Here is a 16,692-nt window from a genome sequence, read left to right on the forward strand (position 1 = left end):
AAGGCATATATTACGCCACACCTCAGTTAGTCTTCAAAAGGCATACGTTACATTAGACTTCAGTTAGTCTTCATAAGGCATATGTTACATCAAATGTCAGTTAGTCTTCATAAGGCATACATTATGTTACACCACAGTCAGTCTTCATAAAGGAACACATTACGTCACACCTCAGTTAGTCTTTATAAGGCATATGTTACGTTACACCTCAGTTAGTCTTTATAAGACATACATTATATTACACCTCAGTTAGTCTTCATACGGCATTTGCAACGTCACACCTCAGTTAGTCTTTATAAGACATACATTACGTCACAGCTCAGTTAGTTTTCATAAGACATCCGCAATGTCACACCTCAGTTAGACTTCATAAGATATACGCTACGTCACACCTCAGTTAGACTTCATAAGATATACGCTACGTCACACCTCAGTTAGTCTTTATAAGGCAAATGTTATGTTACACCTCAGTTAGTCTTTATAAGACATACATAACGTCACACCCCAGTTAGTCTTCATATGGCATTCGCAATGTCACAGCTCAGTTAGTCTTAATAAGACATACATTGTGTGACAGCTCAGTTAGGCTTCATCAAGTTTAAAAATGGTTATGGGAGAAATACATCAAAACATCATCAAATGTGTCTGGAATGGACCCACAAGCTTCTGAGCTGGACTTCAGTGAGATGGAAGAAGGCAGTTTGGTCCGATGAGTCCTGTTTTCCTTTCCATTACGTGGACGGTCGGGTGTAAGTGCAATGTTTTACCCGTGAGAGGCACCAGAGCAAGTCCAACCTACGGCAGCCCCACCTCACAACTTACAGAACGTAAAAGATCTGTTAAAATGCCTGGAAGCCAGATACTCCAGATCCCACCTATAAAAGTCTTGTAGAGTGAAGAATGGTGGAGAAACACCAGTATACTGGATTGCCAGTGTGTTTCTTATTTTATTCATTTTTTTCATGCCCGATGCTTATTGTTGTAGCTGTGCAGTAATTTAAACACCACTGTCATTTAATGTGATGGGCTGCTTCACCTTTGGGTTCAGAACTCGTTGATGTAGTAAAGAGAAGGTCTGACCTGGTTTAGGCTTGGACCAAGCGTTTTTGTCCTGTACATTTGGAGCACACAATTCAGGGCCGTTAAACAGAAGAGTTTTATTAATATCACAATTTGAAAGCAGAGGGATTTTAATAAACAAACCTGTCAGCGCACACATTATTAGCACGCTGGAGAGGCTACAACACCTGACCTTTTGTCCCCCGACAGTATTACTGCAGCTTCTCCGAGCTTTAATTCCACAGACCTTCGACCAGCATGCACTGTTTATACACAGGAACATGTTCGTTATTCTGAAGCCTCGCTTCTTTTTTCTTTAACAAAACAGGAGTGAATAAACACTTTAAATGAAGTCGGTTCAGCAAGACAGGCTCACACACACACGCACAATGACTTGGCTCAACAAAACTTTAACACCATTAACCTCAGAATGGTCTCGCTGAATATTTACTTTTTCTTCTCTCTCTCTCTCTGTCTTCCTCTCTCTCGCCCTCATCCCTTGTTCATAAATATTCATCTCCCTAATGGAGTTTTTCACAGTGTGAGTTCAGTTAATACCGTCTGACCCCATCCAGAGATAGAGAGAGAGGGAGAGAGAGAGTGAGGTAAAGCTGTGAAAATGAAAATCATGATTTATACACTTCCTCTAAGCTCTTTCCTCTTCATTCTCGCAGGATGAACAGAAAACCAACCACAAAAAAGACATTATAGGAACAGTAAAGCAACAATGGGCCAAAACCCTTTAGTCCATGTTTAGATAGCAGTGATTCATACAGTGTCAGAAACCACATAAACAAGTCTATTAAAGATTACTGAACAACTCCATGAAGTTGGAGGAGAGTGTATGGTGATTTGGGTGGGATATACAAGCTTCCTCGTGACTCCGGAGCTAAAACTAAAGAATCATCAATCTGTAGTCAATCATTGGGAGCAAATCTTTAACCATGAACATTAGTAGCGTTTGTAATATACTGAACGGCATGTTATAATTACATAGGGGTGTGCTAGCTTAACCATTCCCAGCTCTCTCCTGGAGAAAGGCCAGTATTTCCAGTTTCCATTCCAACACCTAGTTTATGTAATCAGTCCTTCATTAGAGTAAATCAGGAGAGCTGCTGGTGGAACTGAAATGGTACATACAGTGTCTGTTCACAGAGTTAACAGAGAAGAACAACCAAATCTGCTCTTCTAACTGTGATCTAACCAACACAATTTGGACAAAAGTATTGGGACACCTGCTCATTCCTTGCTTCTTTTGAAATCAAGGGCATTAAAAAGCTAATATGTTAATACGTTATCCTGCTTTTGTTGGAGTAGCTGTTTCTACTGTCCAGGGAGGGCTTTTTACTAGATTCTGGAGTATTGCTGTGAGGATTTGAGTGTAAGTGAGGTCAGGATGTTGGATGATCACCCCTCCACCTCATTGCTAACTTCCCAACATTCTCCCACAAGTATTGGATGGAGCACTGTCATTCCAGAGAATACAGTTCCACTGCTCCACCCCTCAATCCTGGGGAAGGGGGTGGGCTTTATACCCTTCTAGCCCATGCCTGGCGTTAGTTATGGTGCCAGCAGTTTCATGTTTATCTGCTCCAGAGAGTCCTTTTCTATTTCCCTATAGGGACTAGACAAGCACATCTGTCAACAATGGGTACAGCTGAATGCATTCATTAGAAGGGGTGACCACAAACATTTGGACATATATTGTCCAAATTATACCATTATGTATTAAATGTATTATGTATTCATTACATTACATCACGCTATCAAACAAAAACCTTCTATCTTCTATCTATCTATTTTCAAGTTTTCTCTCCAAAGTTGCCAAGGTCCAGTTTCCAACTTCTATCTATTCTAAACAATTTTCAAGACTTTTGTAAAGTACTGAATATAAAAAGCATTGTTTACTGTAATCCAACAATCTACACCTCCCACCACTGAATGTCTCAGCTGATGCTCATCAGTTGATAGTCAGCTAAGACAACAACCATATACACCATTTGTGTCATTTTTGTGACACAGATGGAATTTGGCTTTCGCTTTTATCCTATCTGTGCAGTGAACACACACATACACACCAGTGAAACACACACAGTGGACAGTGAGCACAGGTATCGAGTGGTGGGCAGCCAATTCTGTGGCGCCCAGGGAGCAGAGAGGGTGAGGGGCCTTGCTCAGGGCTCAACAGTGGCAGTTTGCCGAGCCCGGGTATCAAACCCACAACCTTGTCATCAATAGCCTGGAACTCTAACTGCTGAGTCACCACTGGCCCCTAACTAACTACTTGTTAGGTAAAGTGAGATTGAAAAAGCAGCAAAGAATGTTTCTCACCGATGACGTAAGTGAGCAGCAGGGCGAGTGTGACGGTGACTGCGCTGGCGCTGAGAGCTGTACACTTCCAGTTGCAGCAGCGGTATGGTTTACTGAAGGAGAAGAGCGGCCTGGACAGAGGCGCTCTGGGTAACGGCCTGGGTGGTGGGGAGTAAACCGTGCTGGAGGTCAGCGGGTAGTTCTGATTGGTCGCGTTGAAGAGTGTTGATGATCCAGAGCCGTGCTTGAAAAGGAAGTGTCTAGAGATAAACAAAGGAGTAAAGACAACTGTTAACTGAGGAGACACTTGATAATGATTAGAATTTTATTAAATTATGTATTTTTCATTCATACCTTTGCTGTTTTTTTTTAAAGAATAGAAATGCTTGTATATAAAGATGCAGAAGGAGCGGCAGACAGAGAGGGAAAACAAATCAGGACACATAGAAAATGAACTAGCAAATGAATCTGATACAGAGTTTCTCCACTTGTTCTAGTTGTTAATTACAGCCATCTCTGCGTCTTTAGAGTCCCTTTAATCATGGACATTTAGCACTAGAGGTTAATTTGACTACAGATAATATCTTTAGGATTAATTAAGCTATTAATTGAATTTAAGGAGCCTACTCTCAAAGGCTGTATCATTAGAGGTAATTACGGTGGGTCACAAAAGAATATACAATTTGAGCATACACCAGAGTCCCATTGTCTGAACTTCGTCATTAACTCCCAAACTTCTTCTGCTGACAGACACCATCTAGCAAATTATAGTTAAGGAGTGATAAAAACACAATAAGGCAGTGGACAGTGTGCTTTACTGGCATTTTGCTCCTGAAAACCATGTGTAATAATGAAAGTTCAGTCGCAGGAAAGTAGCCAAATCTACACTGGAACAATGTCCTCAACAAGTAAAAAAATGCTAAATAGAGCAACAAATGTACTATCACCTTCACTATTACTATTATCACTAGTAGTGATAATAACAACAACCATTTTAGTGGTACAACAAATATCATGATTAAAATATTAATATACATTAATAAAATGTCTTGATGTTCATAATGTTCATTATTTAGTATCAGCTATGAACTTTTCAGTACCTACTTATTCAGTATAACCTATGACTTATTTAACATCTACTATACATGATAAATGATCTGCAATTCATTATTCTGTATCTATGAACTATATATGTATATATTATTGTTCTGTATCTAATATTAATTATTTAATATCTACAATTAATCATTTAGCATCTACTATGATTTATTCAGCATCTACTACAATAAATAATCAAATACAATTAATGTTTCAGCATTTACAAACTATTTAGTGTACATGAAGAATGATTAAGTATGTACAATTAATTTTTCAGAATCTACTACGAATTATTCAGAATCTACTATAAATTATTCAGAATCTACTGTGAATGATTCAGAATCTACTATAAATGATTCTGTATCTACTATGAATTATTCAGTATCTACTATAAATTATTCAGAATCTACTGTGAATTATTCAGAATCTACTATAACTTATTCAGAATCTACTATAAATTATTCTGTATCTACTATGAATTATTCAGTATCTACTATAAATTATTCAGAATCTACTACGGATTATTCAGAATCTACTATAAATGATTCTGTATCTACTAAGAATTATTCAGAATCTACTATAAATTATGCAGAATCTACTGTGAATTATTCAGAATCTACTATAACTTATTCAGAATCTACTATAAATTATTCAGTATCTACTATATGTTATTCACAATCTACGATGGATTATTCAGTATCTACGTATAATTTATTATTCAGTATCTACTATTAATTATTTTGTATCTACTATGAATTATTCAGAATCCACTATAAATTATTCAGTATCTACAATAAATTATTCATAATCTATTATAAATTATTCAGAATCTACTATAAATTATTTAGAATCTACTATGAATTATTCAGAATCTACTATGAATTATTTAGTATCTACTATAAATTATTTTGTATCTACTATGAATTATTCAGAATCTACTATAAATGATTCAGCGTCTACACTAAATTATTCAGAATCTACTATGAATGATTTAGTATCTACTATAAAATATTCAGTATCTACTATAAATTATTCAGTATCCACAATATTTTTTGCAGTATTTATTTAGCATCTTCTATGACTTATTTAGTTTTATTTTCAATTGTTTTAAACTAGTTGGTCACTGCTGATGTGCTATTTAATTGATTGACTGGATGGTTGACTGATTGATTGACTGGTCAGGTTTATTAGAATACTAGTTCATACTCTTGCCCCTGGAGCACCACTGCTCTGTAGTTAGAAGCCATGTATTAGACTCTCTCACATTTTTAACAAACAGCATTATTCACTCCTTAAATGGGTTATGCCATAACGAAACACTGAGAATAGCCTGAGATAGCACAACAAAAGCCAGTAGGCTTATTCCCTCAGATAAGACATAATTCACTTTCTGAACTGTGCTACTCTTAACGCAGCCTTGAGTGGGCTACAGTAGACATGAGGGTTTATGGTAATACAGCCATGCATAACTTAGGATTTAGGCTTTTGCAGAATCCGAGTAAGTCAATGAAACTGATCGATGGCTGTGTGTGTAATCGGCTGCAGAGCTGGACCTACGGCCCTGTTTATATTCACATTATGCTTATGAGGCAAGAATCAATACAAGTAGAGGCTCTTGTAAAATGCAGGGCATACATACATACATACATACATATATCGTATTGATAAATGAATATACAAACCCGCACACAGTTTCCAGCCTTGTTCGGGAATTTGTTTACAAAAAAAAAAACCTTCCTCAACAAGCTGCTGAACCTCATTTAAAGCTTCACAAAGATGGACGCTCGTGCATACAGCCACGAGGAGACTGATTTAGTTTCCCCCTCAAACCAGACTCATTTTAAACTCCCATTACATCCCTGGCTGATTTCCTTTTTTCTCTTTAAATTTAGAATAACAATAAAGACAAGACTGATGAACACTTAGATCTTCACAGAGAGAGCAAGGCAGAGTGGGAGAGAGAGAGAGAGAAAGGACGCTAACATGAAAGATTAGGTTAACCGGTTGGCAAATCAATTTTCCACGCTCTCAAAATAAACCTCCTTATCAGTCCCTGCACCCCCAGTCTCCGCTACTGCTTCAAACAAATACCAAACTCTTCTCCATGGAGAAAATAAATGACTACAACAAAACGCTTCTCGGGTAATACTGCCAAAAAAAAAAGGAATAAAACAAAACGTCCCTTTGATAATGCAGCGAGCACAACAAGCTGCTCTTCTGCTAATGAAAAAGTATGGCACAGTGTGTGGTAAATGTCTGGTAGAACTGGTCAGAGTTTATGAGAATAAGTTTATATATCTGGACCAAACAAGAAGGAAAAGAACACGAGAAGGCGGAAAGCTGCAGATTGGAAGTCTGTGCATATTTCTCAGTGACAGCAATGAGTAAAACAACAGGCTCAGGACCGCACTGCCCATTGATTGATGTGAGTTTATGCTGATGAGGCAAATCCTTGCTGTGCATTATGACTGACAGTGACGACAAAAACTACAGGCATCTTTGCATTGACTGGATCTCCGCTGGCAGAAAGCGATGGATTATGCTGATGAGGATAGTGTGTGCATTATGTTGTCGCATTGATCCAGTTTTAATTGAGAAAGTTCATTTTGGAGAGCTTGACGTGTCAGCGAATATGAATATGTTTCATATAGAACCACAAAGTCACCCTTAGAGAGACGTGGCTACAGAGTCAGGGGTTTGCCTACAGCAGCGTGCACCACCCCTGGAGCACGTCTGGAGTAGTTCTGGGGCTACACTCTCACAACTCAAAGAACAATCTTGATGCTTCAATGGTTCTTTGCATGGTTCTTCGGATAGGTGTGAAGTCTTTTATACATGATGGCCCAAAACACACACAGTCCACAGTCATTTGAGGGCAAATAATCCTTTTTCAGGATTACCTAGAACCATATTTGCTTACAATGTGTGTCCAGAGGCATAGCTGTTACTTGTCCTCGGGGTGTCTTCAGTAACCCTGGGGTAACTCTGGAGCAATTTCTAGGGGAAGATTCTGGGGTAAATATAGGGTAACATCTGGGCAATTTTGGAGTAACCCTGGAGTAAATCAACAGTGGTGTAATTCTGGGGCAGTTCAGTAGTAACTGCAGTGGAACTCTGAAGTAACTCGGTGGTAACTGTGGAGAACCCGTTGAGTAATTCTATAAGGGTAATAATTCTGACATAATCATATTGTTACTATGCGGTAACTTTGAGGTAGTTCGAGTAACTCTTGATTTCTGGAGTACCTGGAATTGGTGACGGTATCTGGGGTAATTCTGGAATAACAGTGGAATTTGTTGGTGTGAACGTAGGCTAACCATGTAACAACTCTTGAGTAATGCTAAGGAACATATGGTGATGCTTAGAGGTAACATTCAGGGGGTAACTCTGGGAAACTCTTGGACAAGTACAGGTAATTCTAAATCCCAATTATCTTTAGAACAATGTAGACAGATCTACTTTTGTATGTCTACTTGCCTGTTTAGCCATGGCCCTCTATTGACAAAGTAAAACTATTATTATGCAGAGCTTTGAATTTTTTATGGAACCAAAAGTGGTTCTTCTTTGGCATTCTCTATGGCTCAGACAAATCTTTGTAGCACCTTTATTTTAAAAGTACAGAACCACCAGAGAGCCAGTATAGTGAGTCAGTGTAAGGGCTATAAGACTAACCCTAGGCATCTCTGCAGTGGACTGGAAAACACACAGATTCTGTTCTTATGTCGTTACGTGTCTACTATATATCAAGGTAATTGAACCTGCAGTTGTCTTCAGGACATTAATTGTGCTGGCATTAAGGTGGATAAGGTAAAAGTTCAGAGGCTCCAAATTTGTCTCTCCACTTATCTGTTCCGCTCCTAATGTGAAACCTGCCCCAAAAACCTCGGGATAATATTCAATCCTGGCTTAATTGTTGAATTTCACATTAAGAGATTTATGAATTATATTTGAATCGGGTCATTTTCATCCTGTAATGACTCTGAAAGAGCAGAGTGTCTGTCCATTTACGAACAACTGGATTACAGCTCTTTCCTTTACTCTCAGGTAGTTCTACTATGCTTCCATGTCGTCCAGGGGTTCAGAATCCAGCAACTTCTTTTTGTAGCATCTGAAAAATGTGTAATAAGGGATTTGGAGTTTCTGGAGTTTTAGCATCCCTCCCTCAGCTGCCTAAAATCTTAAGAGCTTATTAATCTTATTTTTGACTTATAAAGCTCAGCAGCAGCTTGTTCCTTCTCATACAGTGCAGCTTTCAGAGTTTTATTCCAGTGAAGGGTTTCTAAAAGCCCAAGAGAAATGGTTTCTTAAAATACCTAACCCAAAATTAAAAACTAAAGGGGATAGACGTCTTTGTTAGGGCCCCCTGTGTGCCTCTCAAACATCCCAAATTCAAATGAAGTCTGCTGCCAGCATTAAATCTTAACAGCACATTATTGTCGGCTAGCTTTTACTAGACTTTACTTACCAAAGTCAGGTCTCCAGAAGTGTTGAAACACTAACAGACTGTAGAAAGACAGTATAGTTATAGACTAGTTTTGCAGAATTGGTTTAGATTATTTACCATATATATATATTATTCTGACCAGTTCTGACCAGCTCATTACCCTCTAACCTGAACCAACAGACTCCAATAGACAATAACGCCCTGTACATATACACTCTTTGGCCACTTTATCAGAAACATCTTTCTTGTAGCTCCACCTTGCTGGTGTACAGATAGAGACTGTAGTCCATCTGTTGATGCACAGTTGATGGGTTAGCCACCTTCTAGGCATTCATTAATGTTCAGTATGTGACCACAGAGATGCTCTTGGCTGGATATTTGTGGGCCTCAGACCCACCATAGCAGTGACATGTGTAAATACACTGCTGGGGAAAATAGCTAGCATTTCACTACTGTTTTTAGTCATGAGGTGTACTTTAGTCAATGTTTACTGGGGTAAAAACCTTACCCCAGGGCTGTACTCATAAGACACATGCTGTTCATATACCTACATAGACATTTATGAATCCAACTAGTGTCAGTTAAGGGTCTAAATATATATGGGTTCGTACCGAACTGTTGAACAGAGTTGTCCTGAGTATACATGGTACGCAGTAAGCTATAGACAAATCAAATGTGTCATCCAGCCCAGCCCTCGATCAGTCTCGCCTACATTCCGATCATGCTGAAAGACAATCGGCAATCAGTATTAGCCCCAAAAACACTGAGTGAGAAGCCTAAGATTCTACATGCTGCACAAGATCACGAGATTTACCACAACCTTTGACCTTATCTATAGTTTTTAATCATGTTCTTGTTATTATACTCCAACACTGAATAATAATTACTACTAATATTATTCATTTCATTTTAGGAATAATTCTAAGATCAATGATATTCCGCAGTGTTTGTGGACAACTCATTATCAATATTCAGGTTTTTAAAGTAGATTTTTACGCTAAATGGGCAGATCTTCTGATATGCAATGGATCTGGTTGATACTCCCTCTCGATTAGCACCCGAACACAGCATTTTTCTGACATCCTGCAAAAGCGGACCAGCAAACAGTTTAGCAAGCGCTCTGAACCTCAAATATGCAGCAGGAGGACATGCAGAATATATGAAGCCGTTACGGACGCTGACTAGTAGCAGATATGTTGACGATTATTTCAGAGGTATTTATGGCAGTTCTGACCAGCTCACACCCTCTACACTGAAACACTCTGTCATATTTCGCAGCACGCACAAGTCACTCACACACACACACACACACACACACACACACACAAACACACACACAGTGACAAGGCTTTCATTCTTTTCTGGGACAAGTCTGTGTGTGTGTGTGTCCCAAAGCAGACAGCTTCATTTCCTTTCAACACAAAGATTTCCTGCTCTCATCTTTTATTTATTCCTCCATTTCTCTCTTTCACTCAGCAGAGAATTGGCCATCCCTCCATCATACTGCCATCTTATTTTCCCCACTTTCTTCCTCTCTCTCTCTCTCTCTCTCTCTCTCTCTCTCTCTCTCTCTCTCTCTCTCTCTTTATCTTTCATTCTCCATCTGTCTTTCTCTATCACATACTCATTTTATTTCTCCCAAACAAACAGAATTCAGATTGTATGTGTGTGTATGTCCACAAAACAAAAATGACACAGTGTGTTATAATTTCACAGTGTCCACTAAAGCACATTTTTACATTACTTTTAGCGCTCTTACTTTTAACAGTCACAACACAGACATGCATTTAACACAGTCTTACTAAGCACTGTCAAAACGCAGTCATACTTTCAACATAGTCATACTTTTAACAGGCTTACATTTAACACAGGCTCCTCTTAATGATATAGCTTTAACAGTCGTTTAATGCAGACTTTTAACACAGGCATACTTTTAACACAGGTTTACTTTCAATGCAGTCTTACTTTTAACACAGGTTTACTTTTAACACAGGTTTACTTTCAATGCAGTCTTACTTTTAACACAGGTTTACTTTTAACACAGGTTTACTTTCAATGCAGTCTTACTTTTAACACAGGTTTACTTTTAACACAGGCATACTTTTAACACAGGTTTACTTTCAATGCAGTCTTACTTTTAACACAGGTTTACTTTTAACACAGGCATACATTTAACACAGGTTTACTTTTAACACAGGCATACTTTTAACACAGGTTTACTTTCAATGCAGTCTTACTTTTAACACAGGTTTACTTTTAACACAAGCTTACTTTTAATGTAGTCTTACTTTTAACACAGGTTTACTTTTAATGCAGTCTTACTTTTAACACAGGTTTACTTTCAATGCAGTCTTACTTTATCACAGGTTTACTTTTAACACAGGTTTACTTTTAACACAGGTTGATGTTTAACACAGGTTTATTTTTAACACAGGCATACTTTTAACACAGGTTTACTTTTAACACAGGTTTGACGTTTAACACAGGTTTATTTTTAACACAGGCATACTTTTAACACAGGATTACTTTTAATGCAATCTTACTTTTAACACAGGTTTATGTTTACCACAAGCTTACTTTTAACATAGGCTTATATTTAACACAGGTTTACTTTTAATGCAGGCTTACTTTTAACACAGGTTTACCATAAAATCATTTATTTATGAACCAACATAGGATAGGAAATATGCATAAGAAAGATATAACGTTCTGTACATATACACTCTTTGGCCACTTTATCTTTCTTGTAGCTCTACCTTGCTGGTGTACAGATAGAGACTGTAGTCCATCTGTTGATGCACAGTTGATGGGTTAGCCACCTTCTAGGCATTCATTAATGTTCAGTATGTGACCACAGAGATGCTCTTGGCTGGATATTTGTGGGCCTCGGACCCACCCTGAAAATAGCAGTGACACTGCCATGTGTAAATACACTGCTGGGGAAAATAGCTAGCATTTTACTACTGTTTTTAGTCATGTGGTAAAAACCTTACACCAGGGCTGTACTTATAAGACAATAAGACACAAGCTGTTCATATACTTACATTGCCATTTATGAAGGCTTAATCCAACTAGTGTCAGTTAAGGGTCTAAATATATGTAGGTTCGTACTGAACTGTTGAACAGAGTTGTCCTGAGTATACATGGTACGCAATAAGCTATAGACAAAGCAAATGTGGCATCCAGCCTCGCCCTCGATCAGTCTCACCTATGTTCCGATCGTGCTGAAGCACAATCGGCAACCGGTATTGGCCCCAAAAACACTGAGTGAGATTCTACATGCTGCACAAGATCACGAGATTTACCACAACATTGAATTGTAATTATTACTAATATTATTCATTTCATTATAGGAATAATTCTAATAATTCTAATTCTAATATCTAATAATTCTAATAAATCTAATAATTCTAATCTCTAATAGTAGAGATGTAAACACAGGTTTACTTTTAATACAGGCATACTTTTAACACAGGCTTACTTTTAACACAGGCATACTTTTAACACAGGCTTACTTTTAACACAGGCTTACTTTTAACACAGGCTTACTTTTAACACAGGCTTACCTTTAACACAGGCATACTTTTAACACAGGCTTACTTTTAACACAGGCTTACTTTTAACACAGGCATACTTTTAACACAGGCTTACTTTTAACACAGGCATACTTTTAACACAGGCTTACTTTTAACACAGGCATACTTTTAACACAGGCTTACCTTTAACACAGGCATACTTTTACTTTAACAAAACACAATGCTGTTCTCATGAAGCATTATTCAACTTTACAACACTGGAGCAACTGGAGTCAAAAAGTAGTTCCCGTTACAATAGCTTTCCCTAGGGTTCTCTGATATCCATTGTGATTAGGCAAGATCAATGAAAACTCTGCCCACACTAGTAAAGTATTAGCCAGTGACCACAAACGGTTCCCTCTGGAAAACTAGTCCCATCTCTGAAAGTATGAATTATATATAATTATGAAAATGGTTTTGATCAAACGTTTTGAGTTTTAATGGGATTTAGAATTTAGTGGAATGTCTTGAAATGAGTGTCTGTGGTAAACGGCTGGTGCTCTGGGCTATTGATGACAGGGTTGTGGTTTCGATACCTGAGCTTGGCAAGCTGCCACTGGTGGGCCCTTGAGAAAGACCCTTCACCTTCTCTGCTCCCCGGGCGCTGAAGTTGGCTGCCCACCGCTCTGGGTGTGTGTGTGCTCACTGCCCCTAGTTCACTAGTGTGTGTGTGTGTGTGTGTGTGTGTGTGTGTGTGTGTGTGTGTTCACTACCACAGATGGGTCACATGTGGAGGACACATTTCGCTGTACACAGTACAGTGACAAATACTTGCACCTTTACCTTTTTACCTTTTAAAATAGTGTGTTCACATTCGTGAAAGTGTGTGTGTGTGTGTACTATGTGTCTATGTGCATATGTTTTACTAACCTGGTCTCCAGCGGTATGTTACTGTTCAGAGCCCAGGTGTTTTCTGATTGGCCGCTGTCGTCCTGCGCTGTTTTGGTTGGATCGCTCTGGTGTCCCCGGGCTGGCAGTGTGTTTCTCTGGATTAGCTCCGGGGCAGCAGATGGCGCCGGGCGCACACAGGTACAGGCATGGGGGGGTGGAGGAGGTGGGGGCAATGGCCTGAAGGAGAAACGAGCAACAGGACTGGAGGGAAGATCTACAGGGAGAGAGAGAGATAAAGAGAGATTCATTAGCAGCTATTTTGGAATCCTGATATTTAAGAAGGTCTCTTAACATTATTCATTCTTTGAGACACATTATAAGATGTACTAATTGAACTGGATTTTTTTCCTATTTCACAACCTCTATTCTTCTCTGTATAATTGCTCTGTCCATGCCCTCACCCACAAATGTGTCCTTTCATAGACACTACAGCCAGTTAAAAGCTTTACACAGCCACATATATGGTCATTTTACTTACTTACTTTTATTTACCATTCATTTACTTATTTGATATTATTGTATATATATATATATATATACACACATGTGTATTACATTTACATTTACGGCATTTAGCAGACGCTCTTATCCAGAGCGACTTACAAAAGTGCTTTGCTATTTACCCAAGAAAAACCTCAGCTAGTTAGAATAGACTAATAGTTCAAAGATACCTTTAAGCTTAGACATTACTGAACACAAGACATTAAGGTGACCACAGTACTCTATTCGCTATTCGTCCAAGTACTCTCGGAAGAGGTGGGTCTTCAGTCTGCGTTTGCAGACGCGGACACCCAGGCAGTGTGTTCGTTCCACCACTTTGGTGCCAGGACAGAAAAAAGCCTGTACACTTGTCTTCCGCGGATTTTAAGGGGTTGGCTGGTCGAGCCAAGCCGTACTTGAAGCTCGAAGGGCTCTAGGTGTGGATCGGCTTTTGACCATTGCAATCAAGTATGGAGGGGCTGGTCTGTTCTTGGCTTTGTAGGCCAGCATCAGGTGAAGACAACACAGCAGTGGAGTGACATGGCTGAATTTAGGGACATTGAAGACGACCCGTGCCGCTGCATTCTGGATGAGTTGCAGGGGCCTGATGGTGCGCAGAGGGAGACCAGCCAGAAGAGAGTTGCAGTAGTCAAGTATGGAAGTGACAAGAGACTGAACAAGCACCTGGGCGGCCTCTCTAGAGAGGAAGGATCGAATTCTCTGAATGTTGTATTCTGATGAGGGTAAAATATTGGACTATTTTGCCTCGCAACAACCTTCATATAGCCTACCCCTATGCCAAGAATGGATTTTAATAATATATTGGTTTTTTTTGCCAAAAACATCTGAAAGCTTTGGTACCAGAGTGTTCATAACAATCTGGTGTAGCTAGTAACGTTGGGTGAGTTTTTGGAGGGACTGAACTCTTCAGATGTCTGGTTTCATTCACCACCGCTGCAAACAATTCACACCAAACCTACTCTGAATTACTGTGTTCACATTTAATCTGTCAAATTCTGCACAGCAGAAATCACTGGAAACTCTTCCTCTCTCTCCCTCGTTCTTCTTCTTTCTCTCCTCCTCACTGTCTGTAAAGCTCTAGTCTACAAACAAACAATTAGCCTAGCGAAGCGCCTCCTCTGGCGCGTGACTGTTAGCGACCTCATTCACTCCCATTAGCTAACTACCTTTAAAAACACTTTCACACTTTCACACGTGCTAAGTGGTAAAAACAGTTGAGTTAGCGAGTAAATGCGCGAGAGCGAGAGAGTGAGTGAGTGAGAGAGAGAGAGAGAGAGAGAGAGAGAGAGAAAGTAAGCAGAGGTCAGTGAGGCTTTAAAAGTATTACTGAACCATTCATTAGGAAGTTTGAAACAGATTCATGCTAGCTAACACCGGAGAGAAGCGAGTCCACTGCTGAAACACTCTCTACATTTCCTCGGCGGAGCTGCGATTGAATTAGATTGATTTAAATTGTTTAGCAGATTAAATTTTCTCGTCTTTTGGTCTATAGTAATGTATTAAGCTTTAGCCGTTACCAACGGTATACGCGAGCAGACGTCTGACACTAATGCAATCAAACGTCCATCATAAATTGATCCACAGCCGGACACACACTCTTTCAGCCCGCACCCTTTCGGCGCAGGCTCTTTCATGGCTGGGGGAACGGACGGATCATTAGCCAAAGCCAGAGGAAGCGCGTTCATCTTACACAATTACAGAAGGCAACAGGAAATGATCAGACAGAGGGAGAATAAAAGAAAGAAAAACACTAATTTGATTTAATGCGATTACAGAGCAATCAGGGAAGAGACACCGAACGAAAAAAGAGACTGAACTACTATAGAGATGGGATTAGTTTTACGCAGGGAGGTGCGGTTATGTAATCTCATTATTATCACCACTGTGAGTTTGGCCAGAATCTGTAACGTCAGTGACTTTTTTTACTCTAAAGGTAGTGACATGTATTTGTCACTGTACTATGTACGGCGAAAAGTCCTCCTCCGGTAGTGAACATACACACTAGTAAACTAGGGGCAGTGAGCACACACACAGAGCAGTGGGCAGCCAACTCCAGTGCCCAGGGAGCAGAGAGGGTAAAACTTGCCGAGCCCAGGAATCGAACCTGGGAATCGAACCCACAACCCTGTTATCAATAGCCCAGCGCTCTAACCGCTGAGCCACCACTGCCACACGCGGCAGCATTTTACTAAGAGGGGCAGGCTAAAGGGCACCAGCGTGGGCCTTCCTTGGCGTAAACATTCAGAAAGGATTACTTCAACAAGCGTCCGTTTTCATACATTCATGTGTAAATGCACCTCAGCGTTCAGTGTTATGATAATTGACTGGAATTTTTATTAACTAATTGCGACTATTTTGAGTAGTTAGTCGTGAATAATCACCTTATTGTGTGATCATTCAGTTTGAGCTTATTTTAACCACTCAGAACACTAGAACACCTGGCTGCAAACCCTCAATTCAACACAGTTAACAGCAAAGCTCGAGAGGAAACCTTAAACCTTAACAGATAGTCCGCAAATGAGTTTGACTCCTGAACATCTTTAAGTCTTCAACCTATGGAGTCTTTACCTCCATTGCAGGTGCTCTACAGCAAATAGTCTACGGCTGCCAGCAATTTAGTATTTTTTTACAACATCATTGACAGCCGTCCTGAACTCCTGAACATCTGAAAATGTCTGAAGGTCTCAATTCATAATTATCCTACTTTTACAAGTTGGATAATTAAGAAAATGTTTTTTAAACGACTTTAGTAATAATTTGTGTCTAAAAGGTTGCTTTGACAAATTCCCATAACGTCTACATACTGATTATGAT

General features: G+C 39.4%; 1 protein-coding gene across 1 annotated transcript in view; it reads right to left on the reverse strand.

The window, feature by feature from the left end:
• tenm1 (teneurin transmembrane protein 1) overlaps nt 1-16,692 on the reverse strand; it is a 178,203-nt gene that overhangs the window by 68,146 nt on the left and 93,365 nt on the right. Inside the window, exons 4-5 of the mRNA XM_072676606.1 lie at nt 13,357-13,591; nt 3,391-3,629 (exon numbers count right to left, since the gene is read on the reverse strand). Coding sequence (XP_072532707.1) covers nt 3,391-3,629; nt 13,357-13,591 — 474 coding nt within the window. The remainder of the gene's footprint in view (nt 1-3,390; nt 3,630-13,356; nt 13,592-16,692) is intronic.

Source organism: Salminus brasiliensis, chromosome 1 (genome assembly GCF_030463535.1).
Source record: "Salminus brasiliensis chromosome 1, fSalBra1.hap2, whole genome shotgun sequence".
Classification (NCBI taxonomy): Eukaryota; Metazoa; Chordata; class Actinopteri; order Characiformes; family Bryconidae; genus Salminus; species Salminus brasiliensis.